At 38.5% G+C, this 23,346-nt stretch overlaps 1 protein-coding gene across 4 annotated transcripts; it reads left to right on the plus strand.

Moving 5' to 3' along the window:
• The first annotated feature begins 6,670 nt into the window (after nt 1-6,670).
• Nucleotides 6,671-21,808, plus strand: LOC143034383 (BAG family molecular chaperone regulator 1-like). Of its 4 annotated transcripts, XM_076200346.1 has the most exons (6): nt 6,672-6,828; nt 7,566-7,676; nt 11,374-11,477; nt 11,817-11,993; nt 19,277-19,465; nt 19,658-21,807. In XM_076200346.1, the coding sequence occupies exons 2-6, from the start codon at nt 7,583-7,585 to the stop codon at nt 19,763-19,765; spliced, it is 672 nt and encodes a 223-aa protein (XP_076056461.1). In that variant the 5' UTR covers nt 6,672-6,828; nt 7,566-7,582; the 3' UTR covers nt 19,766-21,807. The 4 variants fall into 4 exon arrangements, with proteins under 4 accessions (XP_076056463.1, XP_076056461.1, XP_076056462.1 ...); XM_076200348.1 differs by lacking the exon at nt 7,566-7,676 and having other exon boundaries at nt 6,671-6,843; nt 19,658-21,808; XM_076200347.1 differs by lacking the exon at nt 7,566-7,676 and having other exon boundaries at nt 6,673-6,828.
• Nucleotides 21,809-23,346: the final 1,538 nt, after the last annotated feature.

Raw genomic sequence — 23,346 nt, forward strand, 5'->3', positions numbered from 1 at the left:
AATTGTAAAAACGAAATCAAAAGATCCACTACCACCCAACAGTGTTGGACATGATGCATATAATTATTGGATTAGAAACAGAGAGACAAAACAAGGGGGTGGAGTTATGTTCCTGACTAAGAAAGATATAAACGTGAGGTGTGGCACATATGGAAAGAATAGAGTAGAGAAGATTATGATCGAAGTGGAAGACAGAGATAAGAAGAGCAGAAAGATTGTGATAAATGATGTGCCTCCAAAAACAGCCTCGTGGGAAGAGAGTGAACATGAAAGTATGTTAGGAGACACAAGGATAACATTAAATAAGATAATGGAAGATGGAGGAAGAATAGTTATGATGGGCGACTTTAATTGCAAAGAAGTCTGCTGGGAAGAGATGACAGTAAAGGGTGGAGACGGCTCATGGGGAAATGTTCTACTCGAGAAGATTATTGACCATACAATGACACAATGGATACAGGAGAACTTTAGGTATAGAAATTAAGAAGAACCATCGAGACTGGACCTAATAATCACATCTGAACCTAGAATAGGGGAAAAGATTGAATATAAAACACCAATAAGTAAAAATGACCACATATTGATTGAACTGGAACTAAATGAGGAAAAATACATCACAAGAAATGAACAATATAGAAAAGGAAGAATGATGTATGAAAAACAAACTTTGATAAAATAAGAGAATTCTTTCAAAAAGAAAACTGGGAAGGAATATACAAAGAAGAAAAAACAGTGGAACAGAAATGGAATATTTTGACAAAAAAATTAAAAAAAAAAAGGAGTGGAAAAGTATGTCCCAAGACAAAAACAAGAAAAAGAATATGTAAAGTGTTGGTACAACAAAAGTTGTAGGGAGTTAAAAGACAAAAGAGACAAAGCCTGGACCAGATGGAAAAAAGACAAAAGACCTGAAAAATGGAAAATATATACTTGTTATAGAAATGAATAAGTACGAGTGTGCAGAGAGGAAAAGAGTAGATATGAAAAAAGATGTCATAGAAAAATGTAAAGATCAACCAAAATTGTTTTACAGATTTGTAAACAACAAACTGAAAAACAAATAAGATTTGGAGAAATTAAGACAAGGAGGAGTTGAATACACAGAGGAAATAGAAATGGCGGAAATTATTAACAAGCATTTTAAATCAGTGTTTACAAGGGAGAACATACAACCTGAAGCGATCGAATGGAAAGAGAAAGTTCCCCCTATGAAAGAAATAGAAGTAACAAAGAATGAAATAATGAAACATTTGAGTAATCTCGATGTCAGAAAATCGTATGGACCAGATGAAATAGCAAACTGGATTTTGAAAGAATGCAGGAATGGGAGAAAAATTACATAGCAGAATAAACAGTTCCTTGAAAGAAGGAAAAGTTACAGAAGATTGGAAAAAAGCAAATATAGTACCTATATATAAAGGGGGAAATAAAGAAGACCCTACCAACTATAGACCAGTCTCTCTAACAAGTACAATAGCAAAGATTTGTGAAAGAATTGTCAAAAGTAGATGGGTAAAATATAAAAAAAAAAAAAAAAAAACGTGCTAAATCAAAGGCAATTTGGATTCAGACAAGGACGATCATGCGTCACAAATTTAAATGTTTTTATTCAAGGCTAATAGATATAATACAAGAAAGAGATGGATGGGCTGATTGTGCATTTCTAGACCTAAAAAAAAGCTTTTGACAAAGAACCACATAAGAAGTTGCTTAAGAAATTAGAAACTGAAGGAGGAATACAGGGCAAACTGCTTAAATGGATGGAAGACTTTTTGCAAGAAAGAAAAATGAGAGTAGTGATAAGAGACAAACACTCAAATTGGGATGAAGTAATAAGTGGTGTTCCACAAGGAACAGTTCTGGCCCCAATAATGTTTGCCATATATATCAATGATATGGATGAAGAAGTTGAAAGTTATATGAGCTTCTTTGCAGATGATGCAAAAATATTAGAAAAAAGTGAACACGGAAGAAGATTGTGAATCAATACAGAGTGATCTCAATAAAGTCTGGGAATGGAGTAGGAAGTGGGAGATGGAGTTCAATACTAAAAAGTGTAGTATAATGGAATTTGGAAAAAGCAAAAACAGAATAACAGGACCATATAAATTGGGAGAAGAAAGTATAAAAACGTTGAAAATGAGAAGGACATGGGAGTCATTGTTATGAATAATATGTCACCTGAGAAACAAATAAGATTTTTGGGGAAGCATACCTGGATGAAGAAATGGTGAAGAAAATACTAATCACTCTGATAAGATCAAGATTGGAGTATGCAGGGACGACGTGGTCACCAAGTACAAAAAAAAAAAAAAAGTATAAAAAAAACTGGAAAGAATACAAAGAGCAATTACGAAATTGGCACCAACACTCTTAAAACTATCATATGAAGAGAGACTAGCAAAACTTGGACTACAGACACTAGAGCAAAAAAGAGAGAGAGGAGATTTGATAGTTGTTTACAGAATCATGAAAGGCATAGCAATTATTTATAGAGAGGACCTAATAAAATGGGATGATAGAAATACGAGAGGACACGGAAGGAAAATCAAGAAAGACAGCTATAGAAGAGATATGAAAAAGAACAGCTTTCCTCACAGAGTAATAGACAGTTGGAACAAGTTAGATGAGAAAGTAGTGTGTGCAAAAACAATACATGAACTTAAAAATAGTTTAGATAAAATGAGATATGAAGACGGGACACCACGAGCATAGCTCCCCTTCCCGTAAAATACAACTAGGTAAATACACACGTCGGTCGAAGTGTCAGCGAAGTTTGGAACGCCAGGTAAACTGCAAGTTTCGTCGATCTCAACGACGATGGAGTACCTTTGCTGTATTAGTAGGGAATGGGAAAGCTCGTGGTGTAGTGATAAGGTGAAGAAAAAGGAGAAAGGGAGGGATTACTGAGGAAAATGGAAGAAAATGAGGAAGGGGACGAACGGGCTCCCCCGGACGTCAGAAAAAAATGTCAACAAGAGGGCTGCAGACGACGCAGGTGAAATCGAAAATATTAGTAAAGGCACTAAGATCAGAAATATAGATAAGAACAATACAATAGAAAATGGAGATAATATTTTCCATGGATTTAATGAGGGAGGGGATGCCAACCTCCCCCAATTAGCATGTCTAGAGGAAAAACTAGAGAAAATGATCGAACACTGAGAGGTTAGATTCGGCCAACTTACACGGATTACGCAAAGAGCTGATAAATTGGAAGAACTAAAGAAGGAGAACCAAAACCTAACTAAAAAAAAATAGAAGAATTAAAAAAACAGTTAAAAAGTGAGGAAATGGTTCATAGCAGAGAAAAACGGAAGGGAAACAGAAAACACGATGAAAGTACTAGAAAATTAAAAGTGTCTCACACAAATATAGATGGCTTAATAACAGGCTTGAACGAACTAAAGGATTATCTGAAGGAAAAATAACCGGACATAATGGAAATTGTAGAGACAAAATTGAAAGGTCCATTACCACCCAACAGTGTAAGACATGGTGCATATAATTATTGGATTAGAAACAATGATGTAAAACAAGGGGGTGGAGTTTTGTTCCTGACAAAGATGGATATAAATGTGAGGAATGTCACATATAGAAAGAATAGTGTAGAGATGATTATGATGGAAGTGGAGGACAGGGATGGGAAGAGCAGGAAGTTTGTAGTAAATTATGTGCCTCCTAAAACGGCCTCATGGGAAGAGAGAGAACACAAAATTATGTTAGAAGACACAAGAATAACACTAAATAAGATCATGGAAGATGGAGGAAGAATAGTTATAATGGGTGACTTTAATTGTAAAGAAATCTGCTGGGAAGAGATGACAGTAAAGGGTGGAGACAACCTATGGGGGAAATGTACTACTTGATATGATTATAGAACATACAATTACGCAATGGATACAAGAGAATACCAGGTATAGAAATAAGGAAGAACCATCGAGACTGGACCTAATAATCACACCAGAACCCGTAATAGTGGACAAGATTGAATATAAGACACTAATAAGTAAAAGTGACCACATATTTGTTGAACTCGAACTAAACGAGGAAAAATACATGGAAAAACGAACAATATAGAAAGGGAAGATTGATGTATGGAAAAACAAATTTTGATGGAATAACAGAATTCATTAAAAAAGCAGACTGGGAAAGGATACACAAGGAGGAAACAACAGTAGAAGAGAAATTGAATATTTTGACAAAAATTTATAAAGGAGTGGAAACGTATGTTCCAAGACAAAAACAAGAAATAGGATATGTAAAGTGTTGGTACAACAAAAGATGCAGGGAGTTAAAAGACAAAATGGATAAAGCTTGGACCAAATTGAAGAAAGACAAAATACCTGAAAAAATGGAAAATATATACTAGATATAGAAATGAATATGTACAAGTGCATAGAGAAGAAAAAAGAAAATACGAAAAATATGTCATAGAAAAATGTAAAGATCAACCAAAACTATTTTACAGATTTGTAAACAACAAACTGAAAAACAAACAAGAATTAGAGAAACTACGACAAGGAGGAATTGAATACTCAGAGGAAATAGAAATGGCAGAAATTATGAACAAGCATTTTAAATCGGTGTTTACGAGGGAGAACATACAACCTAGAGATATTGAGTGGGAGGAGAAAGTCCCCCCTATGAAAGAGATAGAAGTATCAAGGAATGAAATAATGAAACACTTGAGTAACCTCGATGTCAAAAAATCGCATGGACCAGATGAAATAGCAAACTGGATTTTGAGAGAATACAGGAATGAACTAACAGACAAAATACATAGTCTAATAAACAGTTCATTTGAAAGAAGGAAAAGTTCCAGAAGATTGGAAAAAAGCTAATATAGTACCAATATATAAAGGGGGAAACAAGGAAGACTCTACTAGCTATAGACTGGTCTCTCTTACAAGTACGATAGTTAAAATTTGTGAAAGAATGATCAAAACTAGATGGGTAAGGCATCTGGGAAAAAAATGACTAAATCCAAGGTAATTTGGATTTAGACAAGGACGATCATGCGTCACAAATTTAATGTTTCTATTCAAGGCTAATAGATGTAATACAAGAAAGAGATGGATGGGCTGATTGTGCAGGAGTATGCAGGGACGACGTGGTCACCAAGTACAAAAAAGAAAGAAAAAAAAATATATATATATATATGTATATATATATATATATATATATATATATATATATATATATATATATATATATATAACAAAACTTGAAAGAATACAAAGAGCAATTACGAAATTGGCACCAAAACTCAAAACTATCATATGAAGAGAGACTAGCAAAACTTGAGCTACAGTCATTACAGCAAAGAAGAGAGAGAGGAGACTTGATAACTATTCATAGAATCATGAAAGGCATAGAAACTATTGATAGAGAGGATCTAATAAAATGGGATAGTAGAAATACAAGAGGACACGGAAAGAAAATCAAGGAAGACAGTCATAGAAGAGATCTGAAAAAGAACAGCTTTCCCCACAGAGTAATAGACATTTGGAACAAATTAGATGAGAAAGTGGTGTGTGCAAAAACAATACTTGAATTTAAAAACAGTCTAGATAAAATGAGATATGAAGACGGGACTCCACGAGCATAGCTCCCCTTCCCGTAAAATACAACTAGGTAAATATACAGATGATTTATTAAAGTGGGATAAAAGAAAAATAAGAGGACATGAAAAAAATAAAAAGTATAGTTACAGAAGAGATATGAAAAAGAATAGCTTCCCACGCAGAGTGATAGATATCTGGAATAAATTGAACGAGGAAAGAGTGAGTGCAAAACCTTTACAAGAGTTTAAGATCAGACTGGATGCTAAAAGATACAAAAGCGGGTTCTTACGAGCATAGCTCTCTTCCCGTAAAATACAACTAGGTAAATACACATACCAAGGGCTTCTTCCCTCTTATAAGGAAGCTAGCCAAGTCAAAGGCACGCACCCTTCTATATTAGCTCCTCGTGGATGAAGGGGCCATCCCTGTCTCTTGCCCGCTACCCAGATCAGAAACAATGCAGCAAGACACAGTACACCCACAGCAAGACCACTTCACATAATAGACGACCTCGTTTCTCCGTCCCCTCATGCGGAAAATAGAGAAGACAGGGAATTCCTCCGGGCTGCGTCAAAGTATCACCCGCAGCCCACTCACCCCCTTTTAATGTTATTATTATATTTTTTCCTTAACCTAAGGAATAGAGAGACGTTTAGGTTGGGATAAAAACTTGAAAGGAGGTAAAGGAGAAGAGAGCAAACGGGTACGACACCCGTTGTTTGGTTTCTTTTTCATAAAAGGGCTTTTACCTTCTTTTTTCTCTCTCACCCTCGGCTTTGCCTGCCTGTGTACATGTAACATGTATGCGTGTGTGTGTGTGTGTATATATATATATATATATATATATATATATATATACATATATATATATATATATATATATATATATATATATATATAGTATTTGTTTGTTTACATAAATACGTGTGTGTTTGTATGTGTACAACGACATTCGATCGAAATAAAATTGTAAATCTAAGTTTTTGCTTATCTAATAATTTTGTTCCAGTTTGACCCCAATGAAAACAATATTTCATAAATCATGTATTAGGTTTTTTTCATAAGGTCAATATCATATATACGGTAGTTTTCTTGAACATCAGGCAATTCTAAGGTATTCCCTCGAGCGTATTCAGAAAGAACTGGAGCTAGGAGGCTACCTTGAATGTAAAAGAATAAGTTCAAAGGTTATGTTGACAGAAGTGTGAACTGTGTCAATGGAGTAGCAGCCCTACATATTATACAAAGATTGAAGTAAAAGGTGTGAAATTATAAGGTGTGCATGTGACGTCCAAGTGGATAGGAAGCAATGTGCAAGTAGAAAGCAAACAATACTGTAGTATATTACTTTATATTATTTACAGCTTACGAGTGTAACACACATAATCATATTCGGCTGCCTAGTATGTTTCAGGTAACATTAAATCTTAGTAATTGCTTATGGGTTTACCGGTATCAACGGCGTCAGCGATCCATTAAACATTGACTTATTCTGTCATATTTTGCTATAAGTACTATGCTTTGACCTCTATAGAACTGATTTATCTCATGTCAAAATAAGGTTTGATATTTTTATGTACTTCATTCAACATGTTTGCACCATTATGAATTGTTTAACCCTCTTGTTATGTAATCCATTAACTCTAATCAGCTCCCTTTTGATGGTATTTACCTAACTAATAGACATGGAAAGGAGAAAAAAAAATGTTGCCGCTGTTCCTTCAATTAATTCACTAGTTTTGAAATCTCTCATTGTTTTAACGTGGGTTACATAAATTAATTTGTCATATCTGTTCTGTGATTTTCTTCGTAGTTTCTAGCTGATTTGAACAAATCGTAGGTTCTATTCCAGTATCATACAAGTGCATTTCACTCTTTTCTTTTTTGCATTTGAAGGATAATTTTTTTCCTATGGAATGGATAGGTTAGGATATATTAGGTTAGGAGCCATTGGACAATGTAATTTTTATTTTAAATATCCATATTTGCATTATTCAGGAATTGTACGAAATCAGATGTTAGTGTTTATCAGAAGTCACTTGGTTTTTATGGGAAAAAAAATCCAAGCTACCAGGCATATATTCAAGAATAACTTCACAGGATATAATGGTAAATTTGACACACAATCTTGCTATTAAGCTCTTGTTAACTAATAAGAAAAATAACCTAATCTAATTATATATATATATATATATATATATATATATATATATATATATATATATATATATATATATATATATATATGTATGTATGTATGTATGTATGACCTATTCTTTTTAATAGCTTTTTTTATTATTTAAGTGAATTTAATGTTCATTTCTACCTGAAACTATCTGTCTTCTATTGAAAAGAGATTTGAGCTGTAGGGGCCATTATACTGAATTTTAGCTATCATACCTAGTTTGAAATTCATATATGGTTCCAGTTTGGAGTATTTCATCTTCCAGGTTATTCCGGGAGTGTGTATCTATACAGAAAAAGGTATTTCTTCACATTTGGTAGCTCTAACTACAACTATCATTAGATTTGTTGTCTTTTTAGATTTGTTTCCATGATATCACAACATCCTCCAATCCCATACCAAGAGATCCCTTTTCAATGACCCAAACACCACAATTAAATCACTTTTTTATATCTATTCCTGTAATTAGAGGTGGTCCAGTGCTTCTAGCCTCTTTTTATTTGGTCTAACAGCAAGGCTGAGAACCAGTTTAGTCACTTATCTTTATATTCATTCAATCAGATTAGGCTCAGCTTTTATTCACCATCTCTTTATACCTGGAGTTCAAGCCATTTTTATGTGCTTCACCATTTTGTGTCTCATCCATAATCTCACCGATTCATTTTTGTGTATACCAACTTATATTTACCTAGTATATGGGAATTTAGGATAGGATGTGATAAGAGGAGGGGAGGCACATGTCTTAGGTGGCCATCACTATTTTAAGGGAGAAGCTTTAGGCTGTGGATGTGCTGTGTTGCTGTACTGCCCCTGATCTGGGCAGTGGGTTAAGGGTATGGATGACCCTTCATCCAAAAGGAGCTAAGTTGAAAAGGAAACAAATGGGTATTTACCTATATCTTACCAAGGGCTTCCCCCTCCCCCCCCCTTACCATTGAGGTAGCCAACTCAAAAGGCAAGTACCCACTCCCATCCACCACCCTTTCTTCACCTCTCATCTTAGCTCTTCATGGATGATGGGTTATCCCTGCCCAGTACCCTAGGTGAGAAGCAATGCAGTGAGACACAACAAATTCATAGCAAGGCTGCTTCACTTAATTGGCAAAAAAAAAAAATGAAGAAAGAAGCCAGGGAGAAATGCCTTCGGGCCGCGTCAAATATCATTCATACACAACCTCTCCCTACCCCCCCATCCCCACCCTCTCCCTTTCTTGCCTCACAGTATCATCTGTACACAGCCATTTTCCATTCACCCCTATATCCTGTCTTCTATCTTGCTTAGCAGACATTCCCCTCTTGCTCAACACCCCTTTCACCCCATCCATCCATCTCACCTTTGGTCATCCTCCCAAGTTCACTCCTTCCACATCTGCCTTCTACACCTCTTTTACTAATATTTCTTCACTCATTCCATGTGTCCAAACCATCTCAATATTTTTTCATTAGCCCTATTTGCCATCTTTTCCACCCCCTCCCTTCCCCTCACCTCCTTGTTCCTCACTGTATCCAGTCTTGTAATCCCTACCATATTTCTTAGACATTTCATCTCTAACACATTTAAGCTTTTCCTCTATACTTCTCTTAAATTCCATGTCTCTGCCCCATACATTGCTGTTGGCACAATCACCCCTTCATATAGTCTCTGTCTTACACCCATTCCCAAAAATGTATTTCTCATGACAGTTTAATCCCCCAAGGCACTTGCTTCTCTCAGTCTACAATTTACTTCTACGTCCACTCCTCCCTTTCCTGCCACATGTGATCCCAAATACCTAAAGCTATCCACTTCCTCCAGTTTCTCTCCTGTAAGAGTTACTTCCAACTCACTCCCATTCTCTCCCTCTGTACATCTCATCACTGTACTTTTACCCACATTTACCTTCAACTTTCTCCTATCACATACCCTCTCAATCTCCATCACTCCTTCCTCTGACCCTGCCACAAGTGCATTGTCATCAGCAAACAACAATTGGCTTGCCTCCCACTTCTCTCCACTATCTCAAACCATCTCCAATCCCCTGCCCATTCCCCTCACCTTTACCTACTGCACCACTCCATCCATGTACACATTCAACAGTCATGGTGACATGACACATCCCTGTTTCAGTCCCACTGTTAGCTCAAACCACTCGCTCTCTTCATTTCCAGTTCTAACATGGGTTCTACTGCTCTTGTAAAAACTCTTGACTGCCCTTAACAACTTTTCCCCAATCTATATCTATGGAAGTTCACTGGCTGAGCAGGTTAGGGTGTCGTAACTTGTGGTGAAGGTCAAGGAGATGGCAGTTCGAATTCTGCCAATGGCGAAGTTGAGCCAAGGGCATGATGCATTTAATTCCATGCTACAAATCCCTCTATGAGGGGCACTGTCCTAGCCCTCCGATAGGGGGAGTTTGTGATGTTAAACCATATCATATCCATATATCTGTGAAACTTCCCATAGTGCCTTCCTGTCTACCCTGTCATAAGCCTCTTCCAAATCCATAAAGGCCCAAAAAAAAAACATCCTTACCTTTTGGTAAAGCTTTCTCACATATCTGCCTTACCACAAAAATCGGATCCCCACAACCCCTACCTAATAAGGTATTTACCTAATTTGTAATATACAGGAAAGGAGCAATCCTCATTGTTTCCTGTCTCCTACTCTCCAATTCATGCGCTGTTCCAACTTGTTTTCCAATTATCATATTTAGCATGCTTTGGCCTGCTACCTCCCATATAAAGGGGAAGAAGGCTTTTGATATAGATGCGAGTTAGAGCTGCATTCATGTGTCCCATGTCTGTGTCCCCATTTATCAAACTGCTTTAATTTCATTAATGTTATTAGCCTGTATTTCATAACATCATTTAAGTAATCTTGCTTTTTCAATTTTTTACTATGACCTTGGTCTTTTATTCCATACCACCAGATCCTCTCTGTCCATTTTTTTCTTTTCCAATTTTTATCTAAATGGAAAAGATTGCATTGATAGAAATGATCTCTTGATTAAGGATGGGAGGACTTTAAGAGGTCATGAGAACAAATTAAGAAAGACTACATGTCTAAAAATGTGAGGAAATACAGTTTTCTGTGTAGATGCATAAATATTTGTATAGCTTAGAAGGTGATATAACCCAAGCTCGAACAGTATACAAATTCAAATCTGGATATGATAATTGGAAATCAAGGCTATAGAATAAGTTAGAACTGTATGTGAATTTGAGGCTAGGTATGATAAAGTAAAGAATAGGAGGCAGGACCCAAGGAGTGGTGCTTCATTCCAGTATACTACAATTAGGTAAATACACACATACACACATGTGAGATGGGCAAAATCAAAGGCATAATTCCATACCTACTCATTTCATCACCACATACTCCACTACAATTACCACCCTTCCCACCCTCTTTTCTTGGCTCCTCCTTGATGATGGGTCATCCCTGCATCTTACCCACTGCCCTGGGTTAGAAGCAATGCAGCAAGACACAGCACATCCACAGCAAGGCTGCTTCATTTAATCAGCAACCCCTCCCCTCTTGATCCCCTCATGCAGAAAAAGAAAAGACAGGGAGAAAACCCTATGGACTGCATTTTTTTATTTGTATATATATATATATATATATATATTTTCTAATTTCAGAGAAAATGGAGGAACAAGAATATAGAATTCTTATATGCCAAGGGTCAGAAAGACATCAAGTAGCAGTCAGACAAAGTATGACTGTAAGAGATTTATCCAAAATTGTAAGTTGTGTTTAGATATTGAGAGTCAGATCTACTCATAGAACATTTTATATATATATATTTATATATATATATATATATATATATATATATATATGTATATATATATATATATATAATATATATATATATATATACTGTATATATGTGTGTGTGTGTGTGTATATATATATTTTTTCTTTCATTCTTTTTTCCCCTTCTTTTTTCTCCAAAGTCCAAAATTACTATTAGCAATATATATATACAGTATATATACTGTGAACTCAAGAAAGTTTGTTGCTTGAAAGATGATTGTTGTGTCATGCTTAGAAATAAAAAAAAATCTTTCTTTTCTTTTAGATAGAAGACAGGTTGTCTGTCCTGCAGTCAGGTCAGAAAATCATTCACAGAGGAAAAACCTTAACTTGTCTGGATGACACCTTAGGATCATGTAGAATATATCCAGATGATAAAGTTCTCGTCTTGGGCCGCAAGTTTGATCCAGAAAGTGATGAAATGTTCCAGGCTGTGGCCAAGGTAAGTTCTGGGCCAAAAGGAAGTTGATTATTTGATAGAAAGAAGGCTGGACTTTCACCCCATTCTTGTATCAGTGTTGTTGTTGTTGTTGTTGTTGTCATTCCCTAGACTGTCTGTCTGAGCAGTCCCATCTCCCCAAGGAATGCCACAGCCGAAACTGGGTTTTCCCACAAATCCTTTAGAGAGTGTATGTTGTGTTGTTTGTGTGCATGATTGTGTATAATGCAGTCTTCCATTATGTGTTGTATGGTATGGGGTGAAGTGTTACATCCTGGGCAGCTGTTCACAATGCGGTCATCCAGCCTCTTCTGGTAGCTTAGAAGTGCTGGGTGGTGGCCACACTGCAGTCTGGCCAGATGGACTCTGTCCTTTCGTGGGAGAGAGGATTCAGAAGGGTGGATATCAGGGGGTCTGGCATGCAGCAGTGTGTTGTCTTTCAGTGTGTTAATGGAGCAGTGAGTGATATGATTATGAATATGTTTCCAGAGGCTGGTATTTGGTGGTTGTGGAGGAAGAGAAGAGAGTATCTGTGTGTGATACAGGTCTTTGGGTGTAGTTTTAATGTTTCTTGGTGTGTGTGGGTGTTCTGCTATGTAGTGTAGCGGGTGTGATGTGTTTGTGGTGGCTGCAGCAAGTGTTTGTGTGCCTCTCATGTCGAGGTGGTCCTTGACTTTGAGGACTTTTGTTTCATGGTGTAAATGGTCTGTAGGTGTTGTATTTGTGCAGCCTGTAATTGTTTTTAGGGCTTTGTTTTGTATGATTTGAAGGGTGTTGTGGTGTGTCTCACTGAGATTAGGAGCCCATGCAGGACTCGCATAATTCATCACTGAGCGTATGCATTGTTTGTATATTGTTGTATTAGTTTCTTTGTTTTGTCCAAATGTTGTTCCAGTGATTGACTTAAGTATGTTAAGTCTAGGTGTGCATTTGTTTTTTATGTTTGTGATTTGTTTGAAAGACATGGATGTATCGTATGTTACACCAAGAATTTTCGGTGTGTTTGTGTGTGGTATTAGTGTGTTGTTGATGTAGAGATAAGGTATGTATTTGTGTTCTTTTGTCCAGTTGGTGAGAAGTGTTGCTGTAGATTTGGTTGGAGCTATTGTGAGTCTGTTTGTGATGAACCATGTGTTGAGTGTATCAAGGTATGGCTGGATTATTTCTGCAGCTTTGTCTGTGTTACGATGTGTGCATGTGATTGTTATGTCGTCTGTGTAGGAAGAGATTTGTATTTCTGAGGTGTCTGATGTGGGTAAGTCATGCATGTATAGATTAAAGAGCATGGAGTATAGAACAGAGCCCTGTGGTACTCCATTCTTAATGTTTCTGATGTGCGATGATTGGCCATTATATGACATGTAAGCATTCCTACCTGCCAGATAATTGGCCAGCCATCTTTTGGTGTTATTGTGCATGTCTGTGTTATATATTTTATTTGTTAGGTTGTGGCAGGGGATAGCATCAAAAGCTTTACTAATGTCTAATGTTATAAGAAGTGTTCTTTGGTGGGGCCTATCTGAATTGATGCCATCTAAAATTCTTTGTGTGAGGTTTATCAGAAGAGTGTTTGTGGAGTGTAGTGGCCTAAAACTGTGTTGTGAGTCAGCAAGGGGAATATGTGGTGTGACAAGTTTAAGTATTAGGCGTTCAATGACTTTAGAGGGGGTGCAGAGAAGTGTGATTGGGCTGTGCGATGTTGGGATTGTTGGGTCTTTGTTCGGTTTTGGAATGGTGATTATTTTACCATGCTTCCAGATGTCGGGTATAGTGTTGTGTGAATAGCTGTAGTTTGCAGTGTTTGTGAGTGCGTGTATACCTTGTGGTCCAATGTGTTTTAGGTGGATGTTACTTATGTTATCAGGGCCACAGGCAGATGAGTGCTTGAGATTATGTATTATGTGTTTTGTCTGACTGTCTATGAAGGATGTATAGTCTGAGTCTGTGGGAAAGTCTTTCTTACGTCGAATAGTGCGTCGGTCGTCAGGGTGAGAAGTGAGATGGCTTGTCTTTGCAAAAAGATTTATGAGTGTGTTTGCTTGTTGTCTGTTTGAGGGTAGATTGTCTGTTGTTGTGATTATTGCTGCGTGAGAGCGTGTTGTGTTACTGTTGGATAGTGTAATGCTGTTGAGTGTTTTGTACAATTTGCTGGTGTTTGTTTTGTGATCAAGTGTATTGATAAAGTTTTGCCAATTATATGTTTTTTGTTCGTGTATTTTATCGGCAATCACAGTGTTTAGTGTTTGTATTTGGTCTTCTATGTTTTGAGGGATAGGTGTGGGGGTATTGTGTTTAAGTGTGTCTCGTTGTCTGATGAGGCCTTGGATTTCTGGTGTGAAGTTGGGGTTGTGTGATTTTCTGTTGCCTCTAGGGATGTATCTTTTGTCTGCGTTTTGTAATGAACCCTTCAGTATGTATTGCCTGTGTTAGACTTGATTTCTTAATTGTATGTACCTATCAGTTTATATACCAAGGGTCTTTTACCCTTAGCCAGGTGCCTGCCAAGGCATGCATCCATTCGCACCCCTTGTACTCCTGTCCACCACCCATTGTTTCCCTCTCATCTTAGCTCCTCATAAAGGGTCATCCTTGGCTCCTGCCCACTGCCTGGGCCAAGAGCAATACAACAAGACACAGAAAATCCATAGCAGAACTCCTTCATTTACACAGCAACCCTCCCTCCTCATCCCACCATGCAAAAAAAAAAAAAAAAAGGGGGGGGGGGAGAAATCTCTTCAGGCTGCGTCACAATAACAGATTCATGCTTGCCCTCCTTTTGAATTGTGGAACTGTATATGCACTCCTTCAGTCTGCAGGTACACTACTTCCTGTGAGGCACACATTAAAAAGTCTCACCAGTCATTCCACTATGAATACAGGGTGTTCGGGATAAATTTGACACATTCAGAAAGGAAAGAAAAATGTCATATCTTGTCCAAAAATTTATGTTTTCTCAAAATTCAAAGTGCATCTCTTAGAGGATCTTTTGTCAAATACAGCTCACTTAAAGAAGCCGCCCTGAATCTCCACCATGGCCTCCAGGTGGGAGCTGAACCTGCAGCACGCAGCCGATGTCCTTCAAGAGACGCCTGAACACCAGTTTGATCATGGTAATCAGCTCATCTTTGATGTTGCAGGCGGTACAATTGTTGTCTTTTTCAACTGCACCCCACATATAATAGTCCATGGGGTTGTAATCAAGCAAGTTGGGGGGCCAGATGTTGGGACTGATGAAGTCGTAGAAGTTCTCAGACAGCCGTTTCTGGGTTTTCCCGGAGGTGTGACACGGAGCTGAGTCCTGCTGCCACATGTATGGTCTTCCTGCAGCCACCCTCTCCACCCAATGCTTGACAACAGTGGACAGCAACTCAATATAGCCATCTGAAGTGAGTCTGAGTCCCTCTTCAATGATGTGGGCCAACATGACGTGGCCTTCGCTGGAAACACACACAAAAGCCATCACAGTTTGTAGGAACTTGGTCTTCATGAAGCACGGGACTTCATGCAGACTGTAGGCTAGCCACCTGTTGTTCTGCATGTTGTGCAACTGGTCCTGGCAGAAGTTATCTTGTCTGAGAAGAACCAGAGCATCCCCAACTCGACTGGGTGTTTGACCTTGTTGAGGAGTTTCTTGGCTTTCATATGGCCTTGGTGGTTAGTAGTTTGCCCTTGCACCTCTTGTATGAGGAGTAGTGAAGATCCTCGTTCAGTGCTTTCTTCATTGCCACCACTCCGACGCCCATCTCTCTTACCAAGGTTCGCATTGCCTTGCCTGGATCTTGCTGCACTTTTTTTTTTCCATCTCAACAAATTTCATTGTGCAGACAGAGTCAGAACACCTGCTATGATCCTGCTAGCCACTGCCTCCCCATCTCCATCGCAAAGCGCTCATATCTCACTGTCTTCACAGTATTCAAGAAGCACTGAGCTGCAGCTAAGATTTCTGAATTCTTGAATCCAGTGTGTGTGAGCAAAAGCACTGAGCTGCAGCTAAGATTTCTGAATTCTTGAATCCAGTGTGTGTGAGCAAAATTTTGACGCAGCCCGAAGGGATTTCTCCCCGTCATCTCCTTTATATGGGGGGACGGAGAGGGGGGGTCGCCGATTTAATAAAGCGGCCTTGCTGTGGATGTGCTGTGTCTTGCGACACTGCTTCTGACCCAGGGCAGTGGACAAGGTGCAGGGATGACCCATCATCTAGGAGGTGCTAAGATGGGAGGGAGGGTGGAGGGGTGCGGAGTGTTTTCAGGGATGGAATGGGTGGGAATGATTTTATGCCTTTCCTTTTTGGCTACCTCCCTAATAAAGGGGAAAAAGCCTTGGTATATGTATGTATGTATGTTGAATCCAGTGCGAATCATCATGATGCAGGTCACTTTTCCAATATTCCCATGCTTTCCATTCATCCATGCTCTCTAGCTCTTACAACAGTACACATAATCACACATAATCAGCTATCTGTTGCACTTTACTGCTATTAAATCCTTCAAATGGTTCTGAAATGACAGAAGGTAAAGAAATTATCAAATTTATCCTGAATACCCTGTAGTCCCATTGTCAGAAACTCCACATGACAAAAACTAATCCAGGTGCCATACCAGTTCTTTATTGCCTATGATGCTCTTTGTACCAACTCTTTCCCCACAGCTCTGTCATTCTCCTCTTCTATCACATTTATTTCCTAGCATCTACCATCAGTCAAAGCCTTTCTATCCTTCATATTCTTTTCAAAATTTTGTCAAACACCTAACCCACCTTACATCCTCTTTGTTTCCCTCACCTTGCATTTTGTTTTGTGGTTCTCATATGCTTTCACCATTTCTTATGTATATCCATTCTTTATATGCTTGCTTCTTTTCTGATCTTACTGTCCTTGCTTCTTCATCTCAGCATTTGTTGCATCACCCTCTATTTCTTCCCACCCTCCTCATCCCTTTTGCTTCAGCACTTCTTTCTTGAAACATACCCATTCTACAAATACTTTTGTTTTTCTTTTACCCTTCACTACAGCCCATATTTCTCTTGCTTCACTTGATATTCAGTTTGCTCACTTTCAGTCCCTCTCTGTCTCCTGTCTTTTTCTTCCTTCTCTACTTAACCATGGCTTTCAATTTCCTTTCTACCAGATAATGATCTGACAGTCCACTGTTTCTTCCTGGAAAATAATCATGTCTGGAATTTGTCCAATCCTCCTTTTGGTAATTATTACATAGTCCATTAATGCTGTCTCTACCCTCTCACCAACCAGTCTAGCCTATATACTTTTTGGTTATCTTTTTTCGTAGACATTGTGTTCACTATTGCCATTTCCTTTTGAATACACATCTTAACATATCTCCTATTTTTCTTTCATGCAACATGTCCCCACCATTTTAGCACTCTAGACACCCTACCTAATGTGTTCCCAAACTCCAACCCACCTTTCCCATTCAGATTTGTTTCACTCGGTGCTAACACATCCATCTTTCTTATCACTAACATGCTACTAATTTTTTCCTTTTTGATCCCATCCATACCACAACCATGCACATTCATTGACCCAGTTACTAGGGTTCTGATTGGAATCATCCTCCCAGACCTACTTACACTTTGACTTTTTATAGAAAGATGTACTGGTCCCTAGTCCCATCACTCCATCCCATTTAAATCCCTGTTTGACTCACAGGAACACAGTGGGAGCATTCATTTCCTTCCTCCCCCTAACACTACTAAAAGATCAAGGAAGAATTAGAATTCTAGAAATGAGAAAGAATATTAACATAGATGAATCGTGTGTTGTTCTGGCATATAGGAACACCAAAACAGTCCCTAAAATACAAGGGTCGTTCCAAAAGTAATGCCTCCTATTTTTTTTATCCCGCCCAAAGGGATCTGAGGGGATTGCAAGTTGCATTGTTATGATGACTAAACTTGTGCACTTATGACCCAAAAGTTTCATCTCTCTCTTGCAGATACTGATGGTGTGACACTCTAAGAAAGCAATCCCTGTTATGGACGTGCATCAGAAGCAGAGATGCGTCATTGAATTCCTCCATGCAGAAAAAATAGAACCAATCAACATTCACCGGCGCCTGGCGAACGTTTACAAAGCTGATGCAGTTGATGTCAGCACAGTTGGGAGATGGGTTTGTCGATTTCAGAGTAGCAACAGAGATGTGAGTGACAAAGTGCGCTCCGGACGCCCATGCACAGCCACTACCCCAGAAAATAAAGTGTGCCTCGATCAACTCATTCACACTGATTGGCGGATAACGATGATTGAAATGCGTGTTGAGTTGGATGTGGGTGTCAGTGCGCTGGAAATGATGTTGTCATCCCTAGGATACAGCAAAGTGTGTGCTAGTTGGGTTCCACGAATGCTCACACAGGACCAAAAGGATCACTGACAGGATGTCTGTCAGGACTTGTTGGATCGGTACAAAGCCGAAGGTAACAGTTTCTTGGACCGCATTATCACTGGTGACAAGACATGGTGTCACTACTACGAGCCGGAGTCCAAACGGCAGTTGATGGAATGGCACCACTCACACTCCCCAACAAAGAAGTTCAAGACGCAGACATCTGTAGGCAAAGTGATGTGCACCGTCTTCTAGGGCAGGAAAGGCGTCATCCTCCTGGATTTCTTGGAACCAGAGGCGACTGCCAACTCTGACCGTTACGTTGAAACGTTGACCAAGCTGAAGGCCCGGATTGCCTGTGTAAGGCCAGAGAAAAGGGAAACATTCCATTTGGAACACCACAATGTCGGGCCACACACAAGTGTGAAGACCACGGAATGTGTGACAAAGTTCAGCTGGATGATGCTGTCTCACCCACCATATAGTCCCGACCTGGCACCACCTCTGAAGGATGCATTACATGGGCAGCATTTCCTCAACAACAACGCCGTAATTGCAGCCATGAAAAAATGGACCGCCTTAGCAGGCACTGACTTTTATGACCGAGGCATCAAGGCTCTTGTTTATCACTGGCAAAAGTGCATTGAGAATGGTGGTGACTATGCAGAAAAATAAATTCTGGAGCACAAAAGGTCGCTCGTTTCAATGGTGCCACTCCCGTCTTTGTAGCTCTTCAACTTTTTGAGTTAAAAAATAGGAGGCGTTACTTTTGGAACGACCCTCGTATATGTCATTAGACAGTCATTACTGCAGTATGTTTTTTTTTTTTTTCCTGCATAATAGTGTTGCATGGTAGAATCTAGAAGACAGGTTTTTAAATAGTATATAGTATTGGCTCAAATTTGATAGAAAATAACTGTAATTGTAAGTAATTTCACTTTCTTTTAGGTGGATGCCTCGGTCAACAACGCAGAAAAAAAGTTTGTAGAAATTGTATCAGAGGTGAATGGCATCAAGTTAGGATACCTTGCACCTGAACTGCATAAAGAAGCTAAAGCAAAATTGAGTAAAAGGTTATTAGGTGTCACTGAAGAATTAATGAGGATGTTAGAAGAACTGGATGGATTATCAATACAGGTAATTTTTTTTTTTTTTTTTTTTTTTTTTGTATTCTTGTATTTAAAAATGAATGGTATTAGTTATATATATTGCTCTAATACTGCATACAGTGATTATAATTTGTAAATTTCCTTTTATGGAAAGTATTGTAGTTGAATCAAATTGAAATAGAATACTACAGAGACCAAATCGCCCATTATCTTTCATCAGGAGGATCACTCAGCAGCAAGACAGAAGAGAAAGACAGTTGTAAAAAGAATTCAGCAGCTGATGGACCGAACAGACCAAGTCCAAGACAATGTAAAGCAGTTATGTTAACAATAGATGGCTCTATGACAGGGATTTATTATTGTTATTTCTCTTGTATTTATCAAACAAACTGCAACACTTACATATGCATTTGTGCAGCTGCATACAGGCCTACATGATCAAATTTATAATTATATTATGGTTCTTCCCCACATATACATAATTCAGTTTAGAATTGCAAATTCACCCTCTTAAAGAGGGCTAGAACAGTGCCTCCTTGTGGAAGACTTTTGAAATAGGGAATTTAATGTAGTACCCTTTCTACAAACTCGTTCCACTAGGCACCTCAAATGGTATCCCCTTCTGACCTCTTCCCCAAGTATTGACACTTTAAGCAGCTCAGCCAACGGACATCCCATGTGTGTGTGTTCACCATGACCTTGGATCATGTGTTAGACTCATGATCAACAGATATTACCCTTCCAGATGAGTTCAGAGCTCATATATGACCGATCTATGGATAAATCTGTGACCTTATACACACACACACACACACACACATGCCATACAAGAATTTAAAAGCAAATTAGATATTGTGAGATACAAAGACGGGTCACTATGAGCATAATTCCCCTTCCTGTATAATACAACTAGGTAAATACACACCCCAAACTTCCCAGCGCAGCAATACTGAAATTGTTTCAGCCCAGGGCAGGATTCGAATTTGGACTGCTGGAGTAGTGGTTGCGAATGCTATCACTGCACCATCAAGTGTGTGCGTGTGTGAATGTATTTACCTAATTATAGCATACAGGAAAGGAGCAACATTCATTGGGTCATGTCTCCTATTCTCTATATTTTTTTTTTTTTTGTATCATACCTAGCCTTGGATCACATGTTGAACTCATGATCAATAGATATTACCCTTCTAGATGAGAACTCAGAGCTCATATATGACTGATCTATGGATAATGCTATGACCTTATACACAGACAATCCAAACTCCTCAACTATGAGAGTTGGAGTAATGGCTTACAACGCAGTGATACTGATATTATTTCACCCCTGGGTGGGATTTGAACTCAGATAGCTGGAGTAGTGGTTGTGAATACTACTACTGCACTACCAAGTGTGTGTGTGAATGTATTTACCTAATTATGGCATGCAGGAAAGGAGTAACACTCGGGTCCCGTCTTATATTCACTAATTTTTTTTATTATCATACCTAGCCTCAAATTCATGTACAGTTCCAACCTTAATTTATATCCTCTATCATATTTAGATTTAAACTCGTGTGTATGTATGTGTAAATATATACATATGCAAAACCCATTCCCCAAAAAAAGTGAATATAAAATTTGTTGAAAAACCAAAGGAAAATAAGAAACATTTCCAAACATATTTGTCTATATTGTGTTCCAAAATCTCAATATAGGTCAAAATGTTTGGAATATGTCTTATTTCCATGTGGTTTTATTTATATATATGTATGTGTTTGTGTGTTTATGTATTTACCTAGTTGTATGTGGTTGGAACAATGCTCATAAGGTCCCATCTCTTTTCTTCCATTTGTCAAACCTTGCCATGAATTTTTTTATAATGTTGGTTTGGGTTATATTTTTATCTAACTTATTTTACAAGTCTTCACTTTTATGTGGAAAACTATGCTTTTTCACATCTTTTAGTTTATATCTTATGTATTTTATTTATTTATTTTTTATTATTATTTTATATAGGCCGATGTGGAGGGAGTGAACATGAGGGGACGTCCTAGGATGAGGTGGATGGATGGGGTGAAGGGGGCTTTGGGGAAGAGGGGAATGTCTGTTGAGGAAGGAAGGGAGAGGACGGAAGACAGAGGTGAGTGGAGAATGGTTGTATATGGATGATGTTGTGATTGCATGAGGAGGAATGGGCAGGGGGGTGGGGTAGTATGTGTGAGTAAATTTTGACGCAGCCCGAAGGGATTTCTCCCCGTCCTCTCCTTATATGCAAGGGGGGACAGAGAGGGGGGGTCGCCGATTAAATGAAGCGGCCTTGCTGTGGATGTGCTGTGTCTTGCGACACTGCTTCTGACCCAGGGCGGTGGGCAGGGTGCAGGGATGACCCGTCATCCAGGAGGTGCTCAGATGAGAGGGAGGGTGGGAGGGGTGTGGAGTGTATGTAGGGATGAAATGGGTGGGAGTGTTTTTATGCCTTTCCCTTTTTGGCTACCTCCCTTGTAAGGGGGAAGAAGCCTTGGTATATGTATGTATGTATGTATGTATTTATTCTATTTATTTATTGGTTTATTTTTTCTTATTTATTTATTTTTTTCAGTTTTTACTATGACCTCTTGATGATCTTTCTTCTTGTACCAGTAATTTTTTCTGTTCACTTTCTCCAAACCTGTTTTCCAGTTTGAATATCATTATCAAATTGCTCCTCTTTCTTCTTCCAAGGTGGGTAGTCACAGTTACTTCAGTCTTACCTCATGTAACATGTTGTTTAGAGAAGGGTTCATCATAGGAGCTGCATTTTGTATTCTTTCAATTTTTTTTATATCATTCTTTAAGTATGGTGACCACATCAATGCATATTCCAGTTTGGGCTCTCAAGATTTCAGAGATTGTAGTGAAATGCCGCGCTTGTATTTTTCAAAAGATTGTAGATCTCTCCTGTTATTTTTTATGTGATCTTTAGGTGATAGACATGTATGGACATATATATACATGCGCATGTGTGTATCTTAAAAAAGCAGGGAGTAGATTTTCTGTAAGACATGCTGTTGTTTTCAACTTACACACACACACAAACACTATTCAAGATTTTAAGAAAAAACTAATGCTGAAAGATACAAAGATGGGTCACCACGAGCATAGCTCCCTTCCCATATAATACAACTAGGTAAATACATAGCTCTAGTTCCACAGCTCACAGTTTACATATGGTACCCAAAACGTCCCAGTTCCCAATATCTGCACTTATTGCTCATGATGTCCATGGATTGGCTGTGCATTTGTCCTGTCAGCAGCCTTCATTGTGATGTCAGATTTGAGAATATTAATTCTACATGTTTTTTTTTGTTTTGCATGGAATTAACAATCAACAACAAGCCTAAATAACATTATTTAGGTAATAGGTATTGCTATAAGAGGAGCACAGGGAAAGAGTGAGTGAAGAAAGATTAGTAAAAGAAGTGTGGAAGGCAAAGGTGGATGGATGGGTGAAGGGGGCATTGAGCAAAAGGGGGATGTCTGTTGAGGAAGGAAGGAAGGAAGGGAGAAGGTAGGGATGAGTGGAGAATGGCTGTGTATGGATGATAGTGTCATGATAGTGAGTGGGGAATGGGGAGGTTAGGGAGTGGCTATATGTGAATTATATTTTGATGCAGCCCAAAAGGATTTCTCCGTCTTTAATGTTTCTACACAAGGGGAAGGAGAGCGGGGTTCAGCAATTAAATAAAACAGCCTTGCTGTGGATGTGTTGTCTTGCTGCATCACTTCTAACCCAAGGCAGTGGGCGAGATGCAGGGATGACCTGTCACCCATGAGTAGCCAAGATTAGAGAGAGGAAGGGGTGGTGGATAGGAGTGGAATTATGCCTTTTGACTTAGCTACCTTCCTGGTAATGGGGAAAGGACCTTTGGTATATGTATATATTAATTTTTC

The sequence above is a fragment of the Oratosquilla oratoria genome, chromosome 17 (assembly GCF_046742065.1).
Source record: "Oratosquilla oratoria isolate Oo_2021 chromosome 17, ASM4674206v1, whole genome shotgun sequence".
Lineage (NCBI taxonomy): Eukaryota > Metazoa > Arthropoda > Malacostraca > Stomatopoda > Squillidae > Oratosquilla > Oratosquilla oratoria.

What these genes read in the sequence shown, in the direction of transcription:
- LOC143034383 (XM_076200346.1), top strand. Translation starts at nt 7,583, where the DNA reads ATGTTAGTGTTTATCAGAAGTCACTTGGTTTTTATGGGAAAAAAAATC. An exon ending in TAACTTCACAGGATATAATG is followed by an intron (nt 7,677 to 11,373) that starts GTAAATTTGACA and finishes TTCTAATTTCAG; the next exon opens with AGAAAATGGAGGAACAAGAA. An exon ending in TGGATGGATTATCAATACAG is followed by an intron (nt 19,466 to 19,657) that starts GTAATTTTTTTT and finishes ATCTTTCATCAG; the next exon opens with GAGGATCACTCAGCAGCAAG.